This window comes from Anabas testudineus, chromosome 5 (genome assembly GCF_900324465.2).
Source record: "Anabas testudineus chromosome 5, fAnaTes1.2, whole genome shotgun sequence".
NCBI lineage: Eukaryota > Metazoa > Chordata > Actinopteri > Anabantiformes > Anabantidae > Anabas > Anabas testudineus.
The window spans coordinates 16,986,089-17,012,052 of record NC_046614.1 but is presented as its reverse complement, the minus strand read 5'-3'; the positions used below and the strand labels follow the sequence as shown (position 1 = coordinate 17,012,052).

General features: G+C 41.0%; 3 protein-coding genes and 1 long non-coding RNA gene across 6 annotated transcripts; 3 read left to right on the top strand and 1 right to left on the bottom strand.

Annotated features, from left to right (window-relative positions):
- Positions 1 to 1,011: 1,011 nt before the first annotated feature.
- On the top strand, positions 1,012 to 3,938 carry sp7 (Sp7 transcription factor). 2 transcript variants are annotated; one of them, XM_026346688.1, is made up of 2 exons: positions 1,012 to 1,032; positions 2,589 to 3,938. In XM_026346688.1, exons 1-2 carry the CDS (start codon positions 1,012 to 1,014, stop codon positions 3,936 to 3,938), a joined length of 1,371 nt encoding a protein of 456 aa, XP_026202473.1. The 2 variants fall into 2 exon arrangements, with proteins under 2 accessions (XP_026202473.1, XP_026202472.1); XM_026346687.1 differs by having other exon boundaries at positions 1,012 to 1,047.
- Positions 3,939 to 11,637: 7,699 nt separating this feature from the next.
- tarbp2 (TAR (HIV) RNA binding protein 2) lies at positions 11,638 to 16,952 on the top strand. 2 transcript variants are annotated; one of them, XM_026346694.1, is made up of 7 exons: positions 11,638 to 11,764; positions 13,159 to 13,473; positions 13,678 to 13,747; positions 13,858 to 13,975; positions 14,419 to 14,546; positions 14,813 to 15,008; positions 15,105 to 16,952. In XM_026346694.1, exons 2-7 carry the CDS (start codon positions 13,169 to 13,171, stop codon positions 15,260 to 15,262), a joined length of 975 nt encoding a protein of 324 aa, XP_026202479.1. In that variant the 5' UTR covers positions 11,638 to 11,764; positions 13,159 to 13,168; the 3' UTR covers positions 15,263 to 16,952. The 2 variants fall into 2 exon arrangements, with proteins under 2 accessions (XP_026202479.1, XP_026202478.1); XM_026346693.1 differs by lacking the exon at positions 11,638 to 11,764 and adding an exon at positions 12,140 to 12,350.
- A 111-nt stretch (positions 16,953 to 17,063) lies between these two features.
- tespa1 (thymocyte expressed, positive selection associated 1) lies at positions 17,064 to 24,758 on the bottom strand. Its single transcript, XM_026346682.1, has 12 exons — positions 24,405 to 24,758; positions 23,295 to 23,479; positions 22,909 to 22,951; positions 21,908 to 21,948; positions 21,523 to 21,576; positions 20,947 to 20,986; positions 20,463 to 20,513; positions 20,117 to 20,212; positions 19,633 to 19,841; positions 18,296 to 19,491; positions 17,904 to 17,991; positions 17,064 to 17,339 (listed from the first exon to the last, which is right to left on the bottom strand). Exons 2-12 carry the CDS (start codon positions 23,437 to 23,439, stop codon positions 17,248 to 17,250), a joined length of 2,055 nt encoding a protein of 684 aa, XP_026202467.1. The 5' UTR covers positions 23,440 to 23,479; positions 24,405 to 24,758; the 3' UTR covers positions 17,064 to 17,247.
- LOC113153195 lies at positions 18,524 to 20,940 on the top strand. The gene is made up of 3 exons (XR_003297965.1): positions 18,524 to 18,629; positions 20,449 to 20,553; positions 20,668 to 20,940. It is a non-coding gene; the product is annotated as an uncharacterized LOC113153195 (long non-coding RNA).
- Positions 24,759 to 25,964: the final 1,206 nt, after the last annotated feature.

The following is a 25,964-nucleotide window of genomic DNA, read 5'->3' as shown; positions in this document are numbered from 1 at the left end:
TTGAATTATTCTCAACTTAAAGTTTATGATGACTAAATAGATATTTGTCCTGATTTTAAGAAGGTTTCAAAGACAAATAGAGCACTTTTATATTTCCCTCTGACACATTTTAATTCCACAAAATCAACATTGACAAATGTTTTAGCGATTTTGAAATAGCTTCCTCTCTGACAGGACAGTCGGTCTGCTCTCACCAGACACTTCTTACTTTTCCCTGGAGTTTTGCCGTTTGGATTCATTTTATTTGACGCGATAATCTCTTCTTTATTTTATTGAATGCCTTCAGCCTTTTCCCTCCTCGCTTGTCTCTGTAGTTCAGCCTCTTTAACCATCACAGTTAATGTCTAAAAAGGCAGTTAACTACTTTTAAGAATATTGGAAACAGAGAGAGGCTCGAAACCAGAATAATAAAATCTCAGATGGAAACCACAGACTGGCTCAGCTTAATTTGCTTTTCTTTTTTTTTTTTTTTTTATGATTTGATTTATGCGGCGTGGGCCAAGGCTGCATTCTGCTCTCTCGGAGAAAACCGGAAAGAGCTTTAGTTATTGTTTCACTTCTTATTTACAGTTCTCCTGTAGCTGTGTCTCTTAATAGCTTGAATACAATTTACAGCCTGGTTTGGTCGTAATTTTAGGGAGAAATCTGCCTGAATGATTCTGGTGCTTCTGACTCCAGTGGACTAATCCCAGCGGAAAAATAAGGCCAGTGAAATTGAAATAATGTCCACATGGTGATTGATGAGGAACCCATTCATGCATTTATCTTCAGAAATGATTCGACACTCTCGGATCGGGGAGGTGGGATGTCCTCTTCTTATCGGCCAATCTCCGTGCAGCTTCCTCCACCTCCGGGGCTTCAAAGAGGCCGGAGCCTGTAATTAGGGGGCGGGCTCCCCGAGCCTCAAAACACTTCCCCGCGTTAGAGCTCCACTTCTTCCAAAGTGTCCCGGGACTCCGAGCTGCGCTTCTCCCTCTCCCCTCAGCTTCCTTAGGATTTTGTTTCTCAGGGATGGCCGCATCTATTCTGGAGGTAGGGAATGTAATTGTAAGTAGATTTTCTATTTCCTCTTTCTTATAATGTTGATGATGTGATTTTGCAGCTAGTTCTTATTTAATTTACGCAATAAGCTGATGTGAGGAAATGTAACCCCGAAGTTTAATTTGAAGGCGTTTAGTACAAATAATAAATGGTTGAGTATGATGACAATTGTAGTTTGCATTAATGAATAGTACTTAGGTCTTCAGGGTATGCAATTTAAAGCACTTTAAGGTGCTGATAGAGTTTAATACTCCCATTTTAACCACCTCTGTTCATGCATTTGCTTCTTTTAGGCATCTTCATTCAGGGCAAGCAAAAAGTGTGCAAGGCCACTAAAAGCGTCACAGTTTTCTGTAAAGGATAGAGCAAGAAATCAAGAAGACAGTAGTAAAACATCTGAATCTATAATCTGAAAATATTGGAAAAATCAACAGGATGCAAAAGGCTCCAGGGTTTTTTTTGTAAGAGTGGGAAAAAAAACCACTAATCCACCGTGAATGAGAAGTCAGTCTGCATGGAAAGACCAGGGTTTATGAAAAATGAGAACATAATTGAGATGATTTCTATTCATAAATTTGCAGTTATGGGCCAGAAATAAATAGATGTAGTGCGCCTACAGCGAAAAGGTTCGGCGTATTTATTCACCATTACCACAATAGAAAAGTTAACAATAAAAATGTACTGTACAGCAAAATCAGTACAACATCACTATTACACTTTACAAAAACCAATATGCTGTTTAATTAGTATCCATGTGTTCATGAGTGGTAACAGCATAGAAAGACAGACGCAACACTCCTGATATGTTTTCCTGTGGTGTGAGTTACCTGCTCCCAAGAAAAGGAAGCTGCTAGAAGTAAACAAGTATCAGAAAGAATATTTTCTATGTAAAGTAAAATATCTTCTGCGGTGTGATTGAGTCAGTCATGCCAATATTTAGTTCAATTCTGAAGTAGAAAATGTGTTAAGACTCATGAAAATAATGAATGTTTACAGGAAGTGACATCGCTTAAATTGACAATGGTTACATTAAAATCTGTAAGATTATAAAAGGGACAGTGAGCTTGTTGTGACACAGTGTGCCATGAGTTTGTCCAACCATCTTCGATGCCATGGTGACCTTTAAAGAAAGAAAACACACGTTTGATGAGATGTATGTGGCTGCTCTAACTGAGACACTACCACAATTAATAGCACAGTGCTTATATACATCAATACACAGTATATGTTTGTGAATGTCAACAACTGTGGATACAAACTTCGAAACAAACTTTAATGCAAAATTAGAAATAGTTCAGCGGCTAAAGTAAAACAAAAGAGCAATGGAATTTGTCTTTTGCTGAGCTGAGCAGAACCTTCGCAAACATAAACGTTCGCTGCTTGAAATTGCCTTGACCGCTGTGATAACGAAGAAAGCAGGAAAAGCCAGCAGTGACTGTCAGACATGCGTTTTTTATTAGAGTTGACACTGACAGAAGCAGCAACAGCAAGCAGCCATTTCCTGCAGACAGACAGTCTCATTTTCTCCCTTGTCTCCTCCTCCCCAGGAAGACGCACGCTATGGCTCCAGTCCTCTGGCTATGTTAACTGCTACCTGTAACAAGTTTGGCAGCACCAGCCCTGTCAGGGATTCAGCTACACCCGGTAAGACCGGCAGCACCACTCCAGTAAAGAAGCCCTACACCATGACCTCTGACCTTCAGACAACTAAGAACGGGCGAACCGCAGACGGCAGTGGGCTGGCAGACTCCTACACTGGCTCCTTCACCACAGCTGGAGGAGGAGGAGGTAGCGGGATGCTTACCCCCACTGGAAGCCCCCCTCCTTCAGCCGGAGGGTACACTACAGAATATAACCCTTTCTCCCATTCCTTCCAGACCTCTGTCTCCCAGGACCCGTCTCTTTTAGTGTCCAAGTCCCACGCTACGGCCGATTGTCTCACCAGTGTCTATACCTCACTGGACATGACACACCCTTATGGCTCCTGGTATAAAACTGGTATCCACCCTGGCATTACTGCTGCCCAGGCTAATGCCACATCCTCCTGGTGGGACGTCCACCCCAACTCCAACTGGCTGTCAGCAACGCAGCCCCAGGCCGATGGAGGTCTCCAGGCCTCGCTGCAGCCTGTTGCTCCACAGGCCTCCCTGAGCCCACAGCTGCCCAGCTACAGCACCGACTTTACACCACTTAACCCAGCTCCTTACCCTTCTGTGGGACTGGGCTCCTCCTCACACCTCCTTCAGTCCTCCCAGCATATGCTGCCCCAGGACATGTACAAGCCCAAGCCTGTGCCAAGTGCAGGGCTGATTGAGAATCCCATGGGTTTAAAGCCTGCTAGGGGATCAGGGGGCTACAGCGGAGGGACAGCACCCACTAGGTCTTCGTGTGACTGCCCCAATTGCCAGGAACTGGAGAGGCTGGGAGCCTCCGCTGCATCCCTGAGGAAGAAGCCAGTCCACAGCTGCCACATTCCAGGCTGTGGGAAGGTTTACGGCAAGGCCTCTCACCTCAAAGCCCACCTGCGCTGGCACACCGGCGAGCGACCCTTCGTTTGCAACTGGCTGTTCTGTGGGAAGCGCTTCACCCGTTCGGACGAATTGGAGAGGCACGTGCGCACCCACACGCGGGAAAAGAAGTTCACCTGTCTACTGTGCAACAAGCGCTTCACACGTAGCGACCATCTTTCAAAACACCAGAAGACCCATGCAGATTCTGCAATGCAGGGGAAAGCTGTAGCTGTGGAGGGAGACACAGATCCTCGGGGCGAAGAGAGCACAGAGATCAATACCAGCGCTGTACCAAACAATCCTGTCACTGACCAAATCACCAACGGAGATGAGAAGACTGGCACACCTAATGGAGTGGAGAACAGCAGTGGACTGTTGGAGATCTGACTTCATTTAACCTAATCAGTACTAATCTGAGACATGGTGGGTTAGTTTTTAATGGTCACAAACTCACCTGTTAAAAAAAAAGGACAGTATTATGTTTCAAACAACACATAAAGAGGATACTAGACCAAGTTTAAAAGACTTGACATAATAAATGACGGAGCATGTTGCGGGTAGCAATCACTTCATTTTCTCTGGACCACACACATATGCATGCACAATAAGAGTCAGAGGCAAACATATACCAATACACAAATGTATGCAAGTACACACACAGTCACACGAGCCACCAAGAATGAACATGCACATGAACAAATACATGCATGTTTCACATACTCATACACCTGCGCACAGTTAACTGTGAGAAAATGTGCAAGCATATATAATGCACACCCACATCCATGCAGGCACAAACATGCAAGCAAACACGCTTATCCACATGTCTCCTAACCTACAAGCATTTTCTGCCTTTCATATGAGACAAACCACTGGGGGAATTTATTTTGCAAAAGGAGAAGGAAAAGAGCTCCAACGTCACAAAAGGAAATCAGTTTGATGAGACTTGGGATGGTGGAGTTGAAGGAACCCTGCATGAGAAGAGATCTAAATCACAGCTGTTCTTCAATACTTACTAATTATTCTTGAAACAATCAATGGACAGTTCAACTTACTGCTTTTTGTTGCCAAAGATGTTTTGATGTAAAAGGTTTTGCATTTCATTTTTGTTTGCTGTTTGCTTCTTACTATGTCTAATTTAATTTCATATATACATAAATAATCTAATTTATGTCTTAAATTATACACATTGAAGATTATCTTGCACCCTACAGGAAATATAATGCCTAAAAAAACGCAAGATGGTTGAAGTTGGCCAAAAAGAAAATAAAATGCATTAAATTAAGACTTTTTTTTCTTATTTATTAGTTATAAGTGGAGTGTGGGGGATGTGTTTTTAAAGGTTTATTTATAGATCTTGAAGTTAGATGTGCGTGTAAACTAATTCTTTATAATCTTTTAATTGTGAAGTCTTCCACACCTGGCAAAGTAATGATTAATAAGGGCTTCTCCTTGTTTGTATATACTATATATTTACAGCAATATATAGATATTGTTAGGTGTGTTATTTTTCTACTTTTTTTATGTATTTCTGTGTTTTTGTGTAACTTTCAGGATGAAAAAGGTGTCTATGTTGCTTTAGTCAAGAAACACAAGCATAAAAGCTTAATTTGTTGTTCATAATTGTGCTCACTATGGTAGAACTGAACTACCGATCTTTGCTAATATGTTGTGAAACTAGTGTACACAATACTGTAAATAGTGATAAAGCATGAGACCTTGCAAAGGTATACATGTAACAGTTGTGGTGTGGAATCATGACAACCTTGGTGCTTTTAAAAGTAAAGACATTTCAAAAGTATTTGCTTTGTTGGTGTTATTCTTACGCTACCACACTGAACTATGTCAGCTTCAATTTAAAATACAGAAAAGTGAGAACGCTTCAAGTGTTCCACACTCTGTCCTCTCCTCTCCTCACTCACTGTGGTTCTTCTCATATCTTACTATATTTCCACCTCATCATGGCCAACCGAATACTTTCATTATCTTTCGCAGCACAAACAAAGCCATCCACTGAAGTGAAGTCTTAAGTCCACACAATGACCCCCTTTCAGAGAGCCACTGTAGTTACACTCAAGACAATTACTCCACTCTCCAACTTGAGAGGAGTAATTACTGAGAGCGATGCTCCAGCAAAGTCAGGAGAGAGGGGAAGAGGGATTAGGACAGGAGAGCTGCGGTTGTATTGTTTATTGAGGGAGGCGGTCAAACAAAGGACGTCAATTAGGGAAGGATGCAGGACGAAAGACGTGATGTGGAGATACAAATGCACAGAAGAAGCTCGGCTGAACATAATATAATAAACTCCAATTGGAAATTCTGTTGCCACTTTACATTTACAATTTTCTTGTGTTTGTGAAAGAGCTAAGTCGCAACAAGTGCCACTTGTGTGCCTTTCTGTCCAGTTTTCTGTTAAGTCATTCAGCCTATACTGCAGACTAATAAAAATACTTGGGGTGGGAGGTTTACTCACTCTGTTTTAAATGAGAGATAGCCCCCGGAAACACTAAATAAAGCCTTTAACAGATGTTCTATGCTGTGTAGTAGTGTCAGACAAAAAATCACATGTTAATGACCATACTATAATTATAGTAAGCACATAAAACAAATATGGAGATTTGTTAAAATCCTTCCACAGTGTGGAGAAAACACATTTCTGATATATGAGTGTGTATTTACATCACAGAGGATACTCGTACAGCTGGAACCCCCTCAAAGCTGCAGAGTCTCCTGATGTAACAGTTACACTTCCCAGCGTGCATGGTTCCAATTTAGGGCTTCTAATGAGCTGTAGTTGAGGTCAATTTATATAAAACGTCCCGGGGTCGACTCTGTCATCAGGGGCCGTTATGTTTATGGTGGTCTGAAGTGGGCGCACGATCGAGTCCACAACATAAAAGGCAAACAGAGAGAATGGGGTATGGGTAGGGTGTGTCAGGCCAGCGAGTAAGGGTGGGGGTTAAGAAGACGGTCAGTGGCTTTTAAAACCTCTGCTGCTACTGGTGTTTTCTGTCTTTTTCTTTTTTTTTTAAATATACTCCCTCGTGCAATGGTGGTGGCATACTGTAGCCTTAACTTTATTTTTACTTCTTTTATTTTGAAAGCCAGGAAACATTAAGTGTTGCTTCAAATAAGTCCATAAAAAGAAAATATACATGCAGTGACACATAGCAGCGAAGGCAGCAGAAGCTGGACAATGTGTTCCATATGGTTTGCCCAATTGTGAACACCCCTGTACTCCATTTATGAAATCAAATCACTACAAAGTTACAGGACTAAAGAGGTTATTCCACACACCTGTTTAAGCCATCATACAGCCCATTTACAACCTAAGTAACACAAAGATGTAATTTTAAAGAAGTCACTCAACCAGTGTTTAGTTAAGTCATAAGACTTAATGAGCCACAGAAACTTAGGCTTAATGAATTACTCTAGGGAGTTGTAGTTCAATCTCCTTAAGGGGCTCAGATTGCAGCTCTGCAAAATGAAAGAACAACTCATCACGGTGTGCTGGAATAAATGCTAATGAACCTCCTTTTCCTGCTATTATCTGGTCCTAAGTGAGTGGTCAATAAAACAATGGATTGTGACATAGCCACAGGCATGGGTGCCTACCACTCCCAACCAGTGTGTGGAGGGTGGAGGGATTGTAGGAGGCAGGAGGACAAAAGCACAGGTGTCTGCAGGTGTGACTGGCTCTGACAGAAAGGGGAAAGAATGTCGGTTGCCCAGAGGCTCAGCAGTCAGGCTATAAGTAAAAACAAGGTAAGATTTTAAGGCAAAGAAGGAAAGGTAAACTGACCTGAGTGAACCATAACATGACCTGGAGAGGAGAAAAGGTCAGGCTAAAAAAAAAAAAAAACAGGGAGGAAGAGGAAAACATGACAGATAAGAAGGAGCCAGAGGTAAAAAGGTCAAGCTACCTTGCGTATACATGTTATATCAACTTTGCTTATCATTAAGCCATCATTTACACGAGAGAAGAGGAATTAGCATGATGTCAGGCAAAACTACAAAGATGTGTGTCGTCAAGTATTCTCATGTGCTGTTACCTGTGCAGTCAATCGAACTCACTCTGACAAAACGTGCTGCACCTCCTCCTACACTCTCTGTACTACATGAGTCATTATTACTCTGGTAATAAAGATTAGACCACCCTCACTTTTGACAAAACAAATGTGCCTTCCTTGCATCATCAAACATGGAGCCTGTTTCATAATTCCAGCTCTAATCATACGATTTCTAGCCTGAGACCTGCTTTTAAACTTTAAAGGGAGTCCTCCCTTTCTGCTCAATGCGCCAAATGTGCCACTAAATGAGGCTATTTTGTTTATAGGAACTGTGGGAGGGTTGTGGGTGACTCTGTGCCCCTTTAAAAAGATAATATGCTTCCCATTTAATGGCCTCCGGATGACAAATTGCTTCCAGGGTAAAGAAAACTGTATGTGTGACACGTGAAGACATATCCACTTTACTTAAGATGTTTGACATCCATAAATCAATTACTCTATACACAGCAGTAGGTGCATTTACAATTGTTTGAAAAAATAAAAAAATAAAGTGCAAGCTTGTTGTTTATCTGTAATTTAAATGATTTCTCATCATGTAATATAAATCTATATTTTCTAATCAATGAATTACAATGAAAATGTAAAATTTAGGGTCACTTCAAAAGAGTTAAAGCATATGCAGTAAAGCTGGCTTGATAGTGACCTCAGTGGAAAGTTTTATCACTGACAATAGAAATACTCATGTATCTCTTGGATATGGTTGGAAAAACACTAAGAAAATTGATGGCCCATTATAACCTAATACACTTACAAATATCTAGAGCGCCCATAAACTGTTCTTTCCTTTACAAACTGCTTACTATCATAATGGTATTCTGACTGACATACAGCCCAAACCATTCTTGTTTGCTTTTTTTTTTAAGTTCAAGCCACTAAATACTTCCTTGGAACATTTGAAGCTAAAGGATTTAAAAGAGACAGCGCAGAGAAGGACTGCTGGATATGTAAGAACACAAAACCCTCAGGAGAAAAGGTAGAGAACTCACAATAAGAGACCTGCCACTAAAAGTAAAGTGTTTCGTGAGAGAAGAGTCGGTGGCCAAATAGCAAACGAATCTGGATTTTGATCAACCGAATGAGGAAACTGTAGAGGGGAAAGGAATCGCAGAGGAAGGAGGGAGACGAGAGAGAGACACAGTGATACAGAGAGAGAGAGTTGAAATGCAGAAAGGGAACTGAGTGATTTGGGTTGGAAGCAGGAGCAGGGAGCCAGGGTTGGCAGGGTTTTGGTGGAGGAGTGTGGTGGTTCAGAAGTCCTCCAGCGCGAGGCGCCACTGTGTCCGGCGGGGGCCCTGACCATGAGCTGCCTCACCCCCCCAGAGCCACGGCCACAAACCCCCTCTCCCCCTTCACCACCACCGCCACCCATCCAACCCAAAACCCACTGGCAGGCAGCGCTTCACTGAAGCTGCTGCTGCTGTTGCATGTTTATTTAATATTCTGAAGAAATTGAAATATCTTTGTGGGTTAGCACACATACATACACAATTGCATATCACTCACCCGCACACACACACACATACATACATGCACGCATACATTCACACACATTACCACCACAATATATAAATAAATAAAGTAGAGTAATAACGTTCTCTTGATCTGTGGCCAAGAATAGAGTTGGAGAAAATCTTTTTCAAATGCTGTTTTCAGAAGCATGGAGGGAGGAGCGTGAATGTCTGACACTGCATGTTGCCTGAGCGGGCAGCGTGTCTCACACTGACTCCCACAGAAGAGAGAGAGAATTAAAAAAGTGGTTGACAAACAAGATATAATTCCCACGCGACGAGAAGAAACGAGAACGCCATATTTAAATTTGCAGGTAGATTTCAGTGCAGGTTTCACTGGTGCTGATTCTCTTATTTCACGTGTTAAAGAATTTAGCAACTCTGACTGTGTGGTCTGTAAATGAGAACATGTATATGAGGTGTTTGTGAAGTGTTAAATGAACGAATGTGCATGCCAGCCTTATTTCGGATTGTGTGTGTGTACAGGCATGAGCGCACACAGACACACATCCATAATGAGTCTGATCATTACAAAGCAATTCCTTCAGACAGAAATCCCTTAAACAGCCTCGGTTTTGGGCTTCATGCTATCCCCCTTCTGTCTCCTCTCTCTTCAACAGCCACCAACCACTGCTGCTGCCAAAAATAACACAGGAGCGCCACTCGAACCCGCGCCTCACCACAGCGCAGCTTGGCCGCAGGAGAGGGATCAAAACACACACAAAAAAGGAAACACATCATACTGTGGAAGGAGGGAAAAAGATCATTCATACAACTCCATACTTGAAGATATCTGCTGATGACTTTGGCAACCAAAGAACCACACACACTAATGTACCAGGCCAAGACAGGGAAAAGGAAAGTGTGTCTGTGGACGTGTGTCTCTGTGTGCAGAGAATGTGGATGCTAAGGCAGTGCTCATATCTGTTTTCATTCAGCCAGCGATTTAACCACTAGCTCAATAAAAACGCTCACATTATCACGTTATAGGTCAATAAATTAGATCCTTCAACTGACAAATGAATGCCCGGCGAACAGATTAACACTGAAAGCATGAATAATGAGTAGGAGGGGTATCCTCTGGTCACAGATAAATCACAATGCTTTGATTGTAGGTTTCAGAGTTCAAATGGGAGACAACTTTACTCATTGTCATGGCCAGTTCGCTGTGTGTTGCGTTTGGCAAAACGTGCTTATCCACACTGACATCCTGATGCCAGTGAATGAAGCCATAAGAATCCGAGCTCTATTTCTACGTTGGCCAGCAGGGGTTTACGAGCAAACCATCATGGGATTAATTGTCCAGCCACAGAAGTAAAGGAAATGATGGAAACGTGGAAAATGCACTGAAATATTTTATGGAAGTGCTGCTACATTAGTTGGGCAGGACGTTCTGAACTTATGTGCCTAAAAGATTTTTACAGTCTGCACGATTCCTCTGGGTATTCAGGGATTCAAAGTGTGTTTTGAAGAGTGTTTAATCTGTAATACTCCTTAATGAATTTCATTACCATCACTACTTCCTTGCCTAGGAAAAAAAAAGAGACTGTCATCTTTTCAAAACGCTGGCTTGAGGGCGGTGCTTTTATTTTCTTGTATCATATTGTTTTATTTTACTGCTCTGTGTTATGCTGGTTAGAAATGGACAGCGACTTCTACTAAACAGGTTGTAAAGCAACTTTTAACTTTAGTTAGACACATACTGTACAAGAGAAGTGTTAGAATAAATCAGTTTATCCCTGTAAGGAGCAGACACTGCAGTACGTCTGGGTTCAAACTCACTTTCAGCTTAAGAAGCCATAGTAGTGAAATTCCCTGTTTCCATGTTAGTCTACAGTGGAGATGACAGGTGCCAGGCAAACCCAAAGCACTAACAACGCCCCAGCAATAAGGAGTATCAGCTGGGCAGAGCTCTGGCTGAGTGTCGCCCCCTTCTGGTTCTATTTAGTCATAACAAACAATTTTACACTGTGTGACATTTAATACTTACTCAACTTGAACCTGAATGGCGAAGTCAAAGAATATTTTATTTGTTTTAATGAAGCAGTTCATGTACAAGGCCTAATAATTTAGACATTGTTAAAGTTACAATTTCAAAGTACAATACAAGTACAATACAACCCAAGACTACTTCCATTTGGTACTTTATGCACTTGAACCTTAAACTGGTTAACTTCCCTGTACCAGATTGAGCCTGTACAGTACCTCAGCTGTACTTTTATACCTGATGTGTTGTTGATGTCTGCCCTCAGTTTGCCCTCCTGTAGCTCAGACACTCAGGTCACAGAGGTGACCATCGGTTTCTCTTGACATTAATAAACGACAGTGTTTGGAAAACGCCAGAAGCTCGTTTAGAAGCACTTGCAGCTATTCTAAAAATAACCGTGGACTCTATAAATACTCTTAAAGCCACCTGGTTAATAAAATATTCTGTTCACTGATAAACAAAATAGATTTCAACGCATTTTAAGCTGCGACTCTGTTTCCGAGTCAAAACAAAGATGGCGGACTGCCGACCACCAGGGCAGCACACTGATGAAGACAAGATAAAGAGGTTGACTATTCGTTATCGGATGAAACATTTTTCTATCAGGTGTTAGAAGACTGGTTGTCCGAAATTATCTTCAGAGAAATGGTAAGTGTTTTTTCAATTGTTATTTGCGTGTTCCGTACATCGTCGCTCGATTCACTTTAACAGAAACTGATGTATGCTAACACATGAGGGTTCAAGCCGGGGATAGTGAGTCACCTGCTTCTTTTGTTCAGCTGTTTATGCCCTTAAGTTGCTGTCAGTTTTCGAAACAGCCTGAGGTCCTTGGTGTCTTCTGAGGGGTTCGTGGTTTTTGATAACTTCGCGGTTGACTTTTGGTTCACATTGTCCGCACACGGTCGGCGTTTCCCGGCGTTCAATACAAACTAACCCCAAACGGATTCTGACCAATAACAGTTCGAGTTTCGCCTTGGTGCGTCGTACGTCATATGTGTGCGCCAAAAGAACGTCAGTGTTTTTCGTGGGAGGGGGCTTCGCTGGGGGCTCTGCCTGCTCTTCACATGTCGTCGCCCCATCATCTGTCTGGAAAATACCGTCTAATGAAAGCAACGTGTCTGCTTTGGTGGGGGAGGGTTTGCCATCCGAAACCGATCGGCTCTGTCTGTGTGAAATAGGGAATGAACGACGAGACAGCATCGGACAGCTGGAAGAGAAACTCCGGGTGCTCCAGGTGAAGCTGCATAGCAAGCTAAGCTAGCATAGCAGTGTAGCAAGAGGAGCGGGGCCAGTGTGAGAATGAGATCCCGTTATAAGTAGATTTAAACATTCTGGTTGACAGGCCGAATTTTAGTCAAGTCCTTACTCAGGTAGCTACAAAACAAGGTGCCACATTTCGTCTGGGTATGACACGTACAGGTAGATTATCGATTTCGATCATGATTTAGTTGAGTTAACTCTAGCAGTGGTGTTTATTAATTATTATTAAACTAGTAGAACTTTGACACATTGATTGGTATAATACTGGATGCTATTAGACATCTGAAATATGCACTTTAATTTACCTTTTATACAGTACAGTTTAAAGCATACTCTGCAGATGTCAGTGCACAACCCTACATCCTGTCATCTGCTATTGTCATATGTGTTAGTCATCTTCATCCAGCTTTGGCATCATGGCCATATGGATATGCTCTATTTCAATTGTTGCTGTTTTAAGATAGCCACTGGTAAAAATATTTCTGTGTACCACAGTAAAACAGAGATGCATGTATTAAACTATTTATTTTGAGACTGGTAGTGAGGTTTTATGGATTAACCATTTAACCAAATTTACAAATTAGTGCATTTCTTTAAGTATTACAAATGTAATAAAAATAAGGTGATAGCAAATGAAATGCCAAAAAATGCTCTTCTGAATTAAACAGCCATTTTAAACATCTATAAATGTAGCTTGAAAGTTTGAAGAAGAATACGCTTAACCTAATTTCCTCTGACATGCTGTTATCTTTGTCTCATACTGGGGTTTGTCTTTTATTTAGTATTGAGCAAATGCTGGCTGTGAATCCCGGAAAGACGCCCATCAGTCTGCTGCAGGAGTATGGAACGCGGATAGGCAAGACCCCAGTGTATGACCTGCTGAAGGCCGAGGGACAGGCCCACCAGCCCAACTTCACGTTCCGTGTCTCCGTTGGAGAGATCAGCTGCACCGGCCAAGGGCCCAGCAAGAAGGCAGCAAAGCACAAGGCAGCTGAGGCTGCTCTGAAGATGCTCAGGGGAGGCCTTGGAGGTCCTGCCGTAGTTGGTGTTGGAGTAGACGGGTTTATCGGGGTTGATGTGTCTACTGATGGAGACAAGTCAGTATTTTATTTTTTATTTTTTCTATACACTGACTTTGCAGTTAAAACAATTCATACAATTAAAAGAATGTGTTGATTCAACATCAGATTATGTAAATAATCCAATGTCTTGTCATGTAGCATATAGACCTGAGTGATATGCATAATGCTTTGGTTCCATTACTTCCTCTTCAGAGTGGTTTTATGTCATCTTCTTTGCAGCTCCCAGCCAGAGATGAAGACCTCGGGCAGTTCTCAGCAGTCTGAATGTAACCCTGTTGGGGCTCTGCAGGTGATTAAACTGTAGATCAAGTCCTTCTTAGATGGGTGTTCTGCATATTTATGTTTAATGTATTTAGTCTTTTTTCCAGGTAAATATTTGTCTGTGTGTCTCCCTGACAGGAATTAGTGGTACAGAAAGGATGGCGTTTGCCAGAGTACACGGTCACCCAGGAGTCTGGTCCAGCACACCGCAAAGAGTTCACCATGACCTGCAGAGTTGAGAGATTTGTGGAAATTGGTAAAATGCTTAATGTTTAATTTTTCTGACTGTGTGTGTATTTACAGTGTTTGATTTTTTTGTATGCTGATTGCCTGGATGAGGTGTGTACAGGCAATCAGAAGCTGTAAATGCAGGGATAGCTGGAAAACAAGCAAGCTTAGCCGCCACTACTTAAAGCACTAATGCTACTTATGAAGTCATGTTAATAAAACATGTTGTGCGCTGCCTCTTACAACACTCGTGTTGTTTCTGATCTACACTAGCTTAAATTCTTAATATGTGAAAGATAATTGACTGGTCTCTGGTACACCTTACTGTTGCCACTAAGAGACGGAAATATTAAGTTCCTATTTATCAAGAAACACAAGTAAACTTGGTGTAGTTGGTTGCGGTTATCAAACTGAATGTAATGATAAGCAAGATTGGTTGCTGATTAGTGGTCATTTCTTGTGCATCTACAGGAAGTGGTACGTCCAAGAAGCTCGCAAAGAGAAATGCAGCAGCAAAGATGTTATCACGCATACACGACGTCCCAGTAGACCTGAGGACCAGCAACGATGCTGACACAGAAGATGACACATTCACCATGGTGAGAAATGGAGTTAAATATGTTTTTGTGTTCCAGTTGACAAAGTTTATGAAGATCTTTCATGTGTTCAATTATTTGGCAAACTTACAGGAAGTAACACTTAAAATTTGCATACTGCTTATTAAGTAGCACTTCAGATGTCATGTAAAATACCATAAGCTATGCACCTGACATCACATTACGTCATTTATTACTCGTAAATTCTGCTGGCAGATGTTAACGTGGTTTATTAACTGCTGTGAACTTTATCTGTCCGGCACACACAGCACATGGGGAGCAGAGCTGAGTCAGGCAAAAGTAAAGGCTTCAGTTGTACATGGGACTCTCTGCGTAACTCTGCTGGAGAGAAGATCCTCCAACTCCGCAGCCGCCCTCTGGGTATCCCTTCTGACTCCAACTTCTGCTCCTTGCTGAGTGACCTGTCTGTCGAGCAGCGCTTTGATGTTAGTTACCTGGATCTAGGTGAGTTCACAAACAGTAAGCCAAGAATTACAATCACACTCACCCCTGCTACAATCATGGGTTAAGTGTAGAGGTCTTGTTCTTTCTTGTTTTCAGAGGAGCGCAGCCTGAGCGGCTTGTGCCAGTGTCTAGTGGAACTCTCCACGCAGCCAATCACAGTGTGTCACGGCTTTGCTCCAAGCATAGACGCCGCTCGAGCCAACGCAGCCCACAATGCACTGCAGTACCTCAAAATCATGGCTGGAGGGAAGTGACCTCTTCTTCCTCATTACAGACTTGAACTCGCCACTACACAATGCTGGGAGAAATTTCCACTTTGGACAACAAAGGCACTTTTGTGATGAGTTCAAATAACATGAATTACCTCAGATTTGGAAATGGAGACATTTTCTGTCCCCAGATTAATCCCTGACCCGTTTGACCTCTTTGATTTTTACATTTTTGCCAGTGAAGATTACGTTTGCCCAAAATCACATTTACCCCCCCACCCACTTTTGATCATTTGCATGTTCACAAATTATTTCAAAATGCATTTACAGTATTTTTACTTTTGTTTGCTTGCACACAGACCCCTGTGCTTTTCTCACATCTAAAGTTTTAAAAGTCTTCATCTGAAATTTTAAATTGTTAAAGGCTTCGTTTAATCCCTGCTCTCATGGTGAAAAAGTGAAAAAAATCCTGTCATGCTGCTGAAACATGAAGAGAAAGAGACTCTTGAATAAATATCAGAGGTATCAAAGTATTTTAAAGACCACCCTTTTCCCCAATGACCTCGTAAGAATCTTTTGGTGTTTTGTTGTATAATTTGAACCCCAGAAACTCAAACTGTTCTGTCTGCGATGAAGATTTTAAATTTGGATGATTCCCCCTTTCATTTGAAAACTTGAAGATTACAGTCAACTGAAACTCACCGTGCCATCTGTGTTTAACATCATAAACTCAAAATTAAGTTAAAAAGTTTAGAAACTAATTCTCTCTACCCATGTCGATCTTTGACATTTACTGTAATAGACCCTGTAAAGATTAGTAATTGCACATTATATGAATAGTCCTTCTATGCCCTTTTCTAGACTTCTTTGTAAGATATGGACAGCTATGAACATAATTGTGAGGATAATTTAAACATACAGTTACATTTAAATTCAACTAATTCAGTCAAAAATGATGTCAGTAACACTGAAAACGTCATTATCACAGCTTTGCCATTTTCTCTATTACGTTTGTTTCTAACCCACGTGTTAGGAGCTTTGTGAGAGGAAATAGTGCTCTAAGTTCTTGTAACTAAGGATCCTTTTGACTTTCAGTATCATAGACCATAAAAATGAAGCTAACATAAAGCATATTCTTATATGGGGTTGCAACATTCACATACAACATACCTAAATGCTGTGTTTGTGTGTTGATCCTAGTAATGCCCACTTGCCTTTGTGTTTATAATTCGAACTTGTAGTATTTGTTTTTGTATTTTACGACCATTGTGACTTTGATTTCTCCCATATAATGAAATCCATCATGGTGATTTTCCAGATTCTATTCTTAAAATACCTGTTGTGTCCTGGTGTAAGGTCTCACTACCACCTACTTACTGTGATTGTGTATCACTTGATATACTTCCCTGCACTCAGCTGAAGTAAGAAAGAAAAGAGTTGTCACTACTTGAAAGTTCTTTGCACAATGCAGGCTGACTGTGTTTCTGTACAGGAGCACCTGTTGGTATCAATTACAGCGTGTTTGATGTAACACTGACATCATTCTCTGAAAAGGCAGATCTGCATACTGTTTTTTCTTTTTATTCAAAAAGGAAGTTAACCAATGAGTTTTAATAAATTTTATGTGCTGACATTTAATAACTTGTTGCCAGGTTTTAGAAAGCATGATGAACTAAATGTGACCTCTATGTGAAATTGATTTTGTTTCCAATAAAACACCTTTTTGTACATTTTACTGCACACTATTGTTGAAATTCTGTACAAGTATAATCCACACAGTGTTTTCATCAAAACCTTGAACAGTATTATGCTTGTTTACTTTGCTTAATATGTTTATGTAGTATGAGGAATCGAATGCTTTCGGTGTAGAGCTTTTGAAGGTTTCGCATGTGACAGAGTCTCTTGGTTGCATGGCTGGATGCACTTTCCAAGTCCTTCACTGTAGTAAATCCTCGGTGCAGGGGGAGGAACAACTCCACCAGTGAGAAAACACTGCTTTGAATGTTGTTTATACTGAGTTTTGGGTTTCATCATCTACCATGTCTGTCTGACGAGAAGCTGAGTTCTTCATCTGCGTAGCCGCTGCTGTCCGACTGCATGCTGTCGCCCCGGACCACTTCACCTACACAAGGACACAAGTATAGTCAGGCAAGAACTCCAAGCACTGTATACCAATGCACAAATGCAGCTGCAGTCTGACCTAAATAGACACACAAAAGCACATGCAGTGAATGTTTCCAGTGAATACAAATACACCTGCACAATGACCCACATACACATATGCCTGTTGGAAGTCTCCCTTTCCACATAAATTCATTTTCATGCTCACACAATGACTCCTTTCTATTCATATCTGTCTATCCAAACCCTCACTTCATGTCTGATCCCAGTGCTAGGTTAACAGTGATCCTAAAGAGAAGTATCCAAGTTTAGAAGAAATGCGTTTGCACATTTATACAGACTTTGCTGTGTAAGCCTCAGAAAAAGCGTGTTGCACTCTGGTTAAAGTAGCTGTAAACTGGCAGCACCCTTTTTCACACACTATTTGATGGCCACCCAAATCTGCAAAAACATTGTGACAAGTTAAATTTCTGTAAAATATAATCAGGGTGTCAGTTGTAACTACTGACTGCACATTGTATTCATTTAGAAATGTCACTCACACAAAGAAAATATAAATAAATACCTTTGTATTCACATTTTGTGGACGACAGGGAGTTTGCTGTTCTTGCAGATTCAGATTTTTCAAAATCTTCTTCTCCTGCACTATGCAGCTATTCAGACAAAACATTAAACGGTCATGTTGTATGTCTGCTTTAACATGTGAATCATCAGAGAATAATATGTAAAGTTGCACACCAATGGGGCTGAGTGAAATAATGTTGAACATTGTGCACTTTGGTACAATCACAAATGATAGGATAATCTAAGCTTGGCGTGTCATGGCAGTTGAGTAACGTTCAGTTAATTTTGCATTTCTAATCTTGTAAGACAATCTAAAATTTATACAAACAAAAATATCTCAGTGTTACATTTCTCACATTTACTCATTCACACTGCAATATGTCACTATCATACCTCCTCCAGCTCAAAAGAGTTAACCTGTTGTAGGTTATTGGAGAAGTGTCCCAGGCCCTGATGTGTCAGTGGATTCAGGTACTGGCTTGTCCCCTCGTTAAGTGACTCCTTACATGTCTCGACAGGTGGGACAGTCGAAGTATGACTGGAATCTGGTGTTCTCAAAGAACAGGAAGAAGCAATGTCTCTCTCCCAGCCCGTTACAGTGATGTAGTAATGGGTGTAGCTGCCAGTGGGGGCCAGGACAGAAAGTGGTCTGGATATATCCAGCTGTGTGTCTTCACCAGAAGAGGCAACATTTGTGCATGAGTCCTGTTCAGGATCAGAAATACTGGTTTGTATCTGAGGTTTGTCTAATCCGGGGCTTGATGTAGCTGTGTTTTCTGTTTCAGAGAAGATAGGAGGCAACGTGTCTGTTTTTGGATTGTGTGCGTACTGACAGCAGAAAGGTGCCTGGTGTACGCTCTCGACTATCTGTGGGCAGATTAGGTCATATGTCACCTTGGCAGCTGGCTTCGGATCAGCTGTCCTTGAAGCACTTTGAGTAGAACATGAGTCCAGCTCTGGTTGACATGAAAGAAACCGATTATCCATTTCTATTACAGTTTCTCCTGATAATGATGACGCTAAAGATGTTCGTATACTGTGGCTCCTGCTCTCAGAGTCAGTATCAGCATTATCTATTGGTTTACTGCTCTTCATATCCATCTGGCAGATTTTATTTCCATTCTGAGGCATGTCCACATCCACCACAGTGTGCTGTGCTTGCTCTTCGTTTTCAAGGTCAGAGGATTTATCACCATCCGTGATTAGTCTAATATCTACATTTGAATTACTCCTATTACATTGCCCTAAACCCAGGTTTTTGGAAGCTGCAGGCCTGACTTTCAAGACTGCACCTACAACATCAGGAAGGCTGGCCCTTTTCCTGGGGGATGACTGGGGAGAGGTAGAGTCTGACCCACGAGGAGAGCCCGTGTAGAGGCACATCTTGGAGACAGTGTCCTTCAACCTCTCCACTGGAGAACGCGGCTCACTGCGAACGCTGCTCCTGAAACGTTCAATCCTCTCCACGGGAGACGAGAAAGTAAACTCTGGCGTGGCCAGTTTCTGAAGAGGGGTGCGGGACACATGGGAGTAGAGGGAGTAGAAGGCGTTGGCCATTGCTGTGAGCACTTGAACTTGTCTGAAACGACCTGTGGAAAAGAGAAAAGAGGAAATTGTAAGTTATAAGGATCTCGTTTGTTACATCCCAGAATTATTTCTCCCTATTGCACGTCATAAAATCCACATGACAAAGGTAACCTACAGCAGAGTGATTTCATAAATAGTCTTACTAGCAAGAGACAGGCTGGGGTCTTCCTCTCGTATCCGTCGTATCTGTGAGTCCAGGAAAAGGCGGAAGTTGATGCCCTGAGCTTGAGAGGGAAAGGTGAAGAAGCGAGGTGGGATGCGAACAGTGACTTGTGGCTCATCGCAGCCAAAACCCAGCTCGTACAGCGTCTCCTCTGCATCCTCTGCACACATCTGTAGAATCTCTGATACACTGGTGAGAAAAAGGGAGCGTTTTATAGAAGCAAGTAGAGCACTCACAGTGACAAAGTGCTTCAATAAAACCAGTGAACACACACAAATAATAAGTAAGTAAACTATTGTATTTAATGGAATGAAAACAACACACCCTGTATTACTCAGGCAGAGCATATCACAAAAATCAAATCAAAAAGCTGAAACTTGTCAAGCAGGTCAGTCAAGATCAAAGAGCCTGATTAGCAATGTTCAGACCTACTAAAAACTAAACTTTAAGTGTTGAAGCCTTACCTTGATGTGGTTTTACATGTGGAGGAGGAGAGACAGCTGGAGGCCATGCTGTGGCCCAAGTTCATCGTTGGTAGACATAGTGCTGAACGAGGAGTACTACGGATATCACGTGAAAAAGTTATGACCTCCATGATTAATGCAGTCATGTACATTAAGTATTAACAATAACACTACTGTTAAGCTTCAAAATGTAATCAAAGACTAGTCAGCTGAAAGGGAAACAGAAAGCTTCGCTTTGCTTCTGACTGGCATCGTCACAAGCGAAAACAGTCCCATGAAAATAACTTGATTATTCATCCTGCCTTTTGATCTGTTCTTATCTGGGCACTTAGGACGTGACACTGACCTGCTGGTGAGTCTGCTGTGACGTCGCTTGGAGGAAAAATGCTGCGCGATGCTTCACGTTCAGCACGGCAAGAAAAAAAGAAGAGAAAGGAGTAATGTTCACTTGTGTTTCTTTAGAATTGATTTTCTAAATCCAGAAAGTCTCATGTCACGTCATGTTTTTAGCCAAAGTTTATCTCATTTATACATCTACTTCATTTCAACAGGAACCGGCTCAGTGTGCAAGAGTGTGAAGAGGACCTAAATATATCTGCAAAGAGGCTTATATACAGTATACAGTATGCAGCAAAACAGTTCATTTCCTTCCTAAGTAATTTGTATTCCTCCGTAGAAAAGATGTTAAAATGCTAAATGAGTTTGGTCAGTATAATTATTAATGCAACATGGATTCATACTAACTAACATTTACTATTTCAACAGTGCAATATTCCTTGTATGTTTGTTTTATTTGTTATTTTAACTATAAAATTACAGTTGCTACTCACCCAGCTTCTAATGCAATTTCTCCACTATTTAACACAGAAGCTGAAATTTAGAAAAGAAAAAAAAAGTTTGTTATTGTGATATGCATCTCACTGTTGGTTTCACAGTTCATTTGCAAACCCAGGTGAAATTTTGATTAGCATCACCGCACTTCCAGGTGTGCACTCATTATCACCGTGTGTCCAACAGTGTTGACAGAAGCTGTCATGGAGCTGGATTCATATGTCACGTTTGTCACGTTGTGTAAAGGTCATCTTTAAATACATGGATGCTTTGGCCTAGGTTTTTGCATTTCTCCTCCTCAAATAAAAATCCTAGGCAAAGGTACAGTAGCACTGAGTACCACTGGACATTTCAGTGAGGTGTTCAAAAATAGGTCAGTCTCTGTGCTTTGTCGCCACTATTACAAAAACAACATACCTGCATGAGCAACGAATCAGATCATTCGTGTTCATCTCATTTACCTGTAAGGACATTTCCTGCATTCTCTTTGTGTGTGTGTGTGTGTGTGTGTCTTTATTTTTTTGTGTGGATGAATTTTGATACCAAATACCATTCTTGTGATATTTTGCTCTTACCATCAGCACCAAGGCTCAGGTCATCATCTAGGTTGCCGGCTTTAAGCACAGACTCTGGATTGAAGAAACACAATCGATGACTCCAGTATGTTTTTATGTGGTTGCATCTCCTATGTTAATTTCTTAGTGTATGGAATGTAACTGTCTCTATACTCAGTTATTACTATGTATAAATCTGATCTAATTCATGTTATTTGATACTTACATTACATTACAATACAATTGCAATTACATACTTATTCATACTTGCTTACTTACTTAATAGTTACTTAAGATGCAACAGTAAGTTATATACATAGCATAAGTTAATTTACAACAGATTTCTAAACTGAATTACCGTAAACACATTCACTGTTATACATGGCGTTTTTGATTTCATACATACCAAAGCTCAGCTGACCAGCATTCTCTAAGCACGACTCCGACCTGTAACGCAAATCCCAATATTCAGTGCCAAAACGTCCACACATGGACATGCTGGTCAGTGTTATCTGCATGCTTCTCTTATCAAATTTGTTTTTATAAATCTCGAGTACAATAGCAGCCGGTCTACAGTGCATGCTTGTGAAAACAACTTCTCTCTAATCAGCTCTTAAGAGGTTCTGTCAACTTCCTCTTGTTCGAACATTCACATGCTGAGTAACATCAACCCAACACCTTCAAACCCGTCTGGTAAATTTCATGTTGAGTTCTCAGAATGCATAAAACTATCACTTCACTCCCTTTACTGAACTATATCTTGGTGTTGAGAGTCATTTAAATGCTGACACACTGCATACTGCACTTCACCGACTGCCACTAGTACAGTTTCCTTTTCAATGACTAGAAGACGAGACATTAAATAATGTCTCTGTGCTCCCTTCAGTCAGTTTCATAACAGGAAAAGGGAACTGTTATTTCACTCTCGTTATATCATTATTTTTACTTAAACCACTGGGAATTTTTGAAAATGTCAAAGGCAAAGGCAAAGGCATAAACTGTGAATAAATGTGCTGACAGCAACACTTTTTTACCATAGCTAGCATTGCCTTAAAAAGCTGTCTGGATGAGTGTCATGGCCTAGACAGCTATCTGCCATGTCACCCAACACTGGCAGATCTCTGAAGGGCTCTGAGAAATCATAAAGGATGATTTAAGGGAACCAAATAAGGTTATTTTTTCCAAAGGAATCTAGAAAATGCATTATCTAAAGTTATTGTGGTGCAAACAATATTGTGGCTACCTTACCACGTCGTCTTCCTGGAACACCTGACCTCAGAGAGTTTCCACTTTCTACTTATTGTTGTTTGTTAAGCCATTTTCCAGTGTCTGGTATCATGTAGAGTCAGTGCTCAAAAAAAAAAAGCATCTTAAAGAAAAAACAAGCAGTAAAGAAAACTGACTCACCCGCAGCGCTGGAGCCACGTCTCAATCTTTCCTGTGAAGCATCCTGTGGAAATCATATATGTGCAACTCTTGAATATGAATATGAATAATACTCATTAAATAAATTACTGTAGTAAATTACGATATGGGATACAGGATATTCTTTGGAATAGTGGAGTGCATATTACAGTTTTTTTTTTTGTTTTGTTTTGTGTTTTATTTTGCCATTTCTAAGGAAAATGTTAACTTATCACTTCAGCTGTAATTTCCTTCATTTGTAATGAAGGAATTTACCTTTTATTAGAAATGTCCTTTATTTCAAATGAAGGAAATTACAGCACTGCTAAACTCTGACGAACCCCAGGTGAATGACAGTGTCTTGCAGACACGCTCCAGTTTTTACTGACCATCAGAAAAGACATCGTCGTCTGCTATAGAGGCTGATCGGAGGTTGTACACTGGGCCTTCGGGATCCAGGTCCTCCAGAGTTGGCCATTGTCGGCTGCTGTTGATCCAAGCTCTCCGCCTCACTATGGAGGATGGGCTCTCCATTGTATCGGTTCACAGACAAATGGGGAACATGGTGATGAAGCTACAGACAGAGCCGCAGACAGAATTACTGTTGTAGCTTTTTAGAAATGTTTGCTTAAAAACCCTGAGACCAATATTAATTTACTGGTGTCAATCACAAAGTAAAGTCTTAATATAGTTTAGAAAATATTTTTCATAAATCTGATGTTTTATGCCATAAATGATTAAGATGTCCTTTAGGCTTATATTTGGCAAGTTGAACAAGCTTTTCAAACAGTAGACTACAGTATGACATTCAAATTCTTCGCTGTCAGATTAATTACATTCTTTTGCATGAACCACTGTTATAAATAAACATTTTTTCAGTCTTGACAATGTCCCCACAGAAATGATAAAACATGCATTTCTTTTCATACAGACTAATTCTAATGAGAGCATTATGTGTCCAACTTTAGTAGGAAGCCAGTATCAGAAAAATATCAATTCAACCTTAATGCAAATAGAATAATGATCCCATCTGCATTATATGGACCTCAGATCCAAGGCAAATTGTCATTTCAGTTGTATTTGCCATACAGGACAATGGTATAATATGGTAAAATGCCATTCCAGGGTGAAAACATAAGGCATCTAAATTTAGCATAGGTGTACTTACAATACAATTCATGCCTATGAGTCCTAATTACTAGTCAGGTCTAACTTCTAACTCAAACCACTGGTGTTAGTCTAGATAAAGAGTAAAAACATTTACTGTACATATATAGTAGACAGATTTTGTTGTGATCACAAAAATCTTTCTTATAGAAATTAATAAATTGACCATATTATTCATTAATATGAATTTTACTTTCTCCATTAAAATATGCTTACAGGTTGTTTTACAGGTTAGCTGACGTTTGTAGATAAATCACAGATGTATGCTCCGAATATTTCTTTCAAAAGAAAACACATTAACGAACAAAGTAGACAGAAGAAAGCGGCTTTACCTTCTCCGACGCAGGTTTCAGTTCTGTGCCAGTGGCGCTCTTTCTCTCGTTTCCTGTTGTTGCAGGCGGAGATCTCTGAAACTCATCTGCGATCTTCAACTAATTCTCCAGCGACATCCAACTTTTTGTTGTTTTTATTTTACTTTAAACGATACGTGCACGGTAACGAGCTGCAGGCTGTTTGCTCCGACTCGGGGCAGCCATGCGGAGATGATCGTAAGGGATGAGGTTAGAGCCGATTGTAGGAAGTGAGTTTGCATCTGATCTGAAAGACACGTTTTATCAGCGTGGGACGCAGCTGCGGCACATCCTGCAGAAACAAAGGCTGACAGACTGAAACAGGTTGCTGGAAAGGTTGACTGCACAACAGAAATGATTGTAGTGTTGTATTGTAATGCGGTTTATAAGTCAGAGCAGCCATGACGTCCAAATAACCCCCCCCAGTCACATTCATAACGATGATCATTTTTCTATTTATCCTATCTTAAGGTGAGAAAACATAAATCCCACCACTCTCATGTGCTTGTGAAGCATCAAACAAAGTGGAGCTGTCTGAAGCTGTATTGTTGTAACCATAAGTAACTTTTATTAATGTCTTACTAGAAAGTGGCTTTACATCAAATATTAAGCATAACAATAATTTTAAAGACATGATGTTTTATTACAATTAAGCTGATACTTAATTAATTAAATGAATTTCTATATTATCTATCTATATATATATTCTTTATTACTTTATTAGCTGCTGGATAGACAGGGAGACTTCTCAACCTGTCATCCTAAGCTGTTCAAAATGATGGTTTGTAACTGATCAGAGGCTGTTTGTTATTGACTCAGACTAACAAATAACAATAACAATACTTTAACTAACAAATAAGATATGTGGCTACATTTTACTCCGCTGTGTTTCTGTAACAATAATGGTCATCAGCCAGGTTTGAAGGTTTGAAGGAACAGGTAAATAAAACAGGGCATGTGCTGCTTCAGTGGATGCAGGCTTCAGAATAAGACTGTGGGACTGCTGATGGAGTTGGGTGATTGCAGGCCTGGCCTGAAGAAGAACTCCACCCTCAGTCCTGTTTACATGGGCACATGTGCTACTGCACTGACAGCCCCCTCACACATCCCAGTAATAAAAGCCCTCCCACAAACGAGCCATTTTCTCCTCCCAGCACCCGCACTTGCTGCCGGTGAGGGACTGTGATGGGGTCTCTGCTCCTCCACCCGCCTCCTTGCTGTTTCCCAACCCACAGGGCACCACTAGGGAGTGGCCAGTGGCCACGGAGGCAAGACTCAAATAGCCTTCTGCCTTCCTTCTTCCCCACCTCTCTGTTCAAAGTGAGAAGCAGCCTTTACACCCGTACGTTGTATTATTGTAAACCACCTCTCAAGCGGAGCAAAGCTAAATGATTATCAAACACAATAACAACATTCATAATGGCGCCTTTTAAGCGGAAAACAGATAACACAACGTCAATCATGCTCAAGGCTACAACCTAGCATGTCAAGTCCCGCCCCATTCTCCGCCTTAAGGCAAATTAGATTGGCTACATTATACTC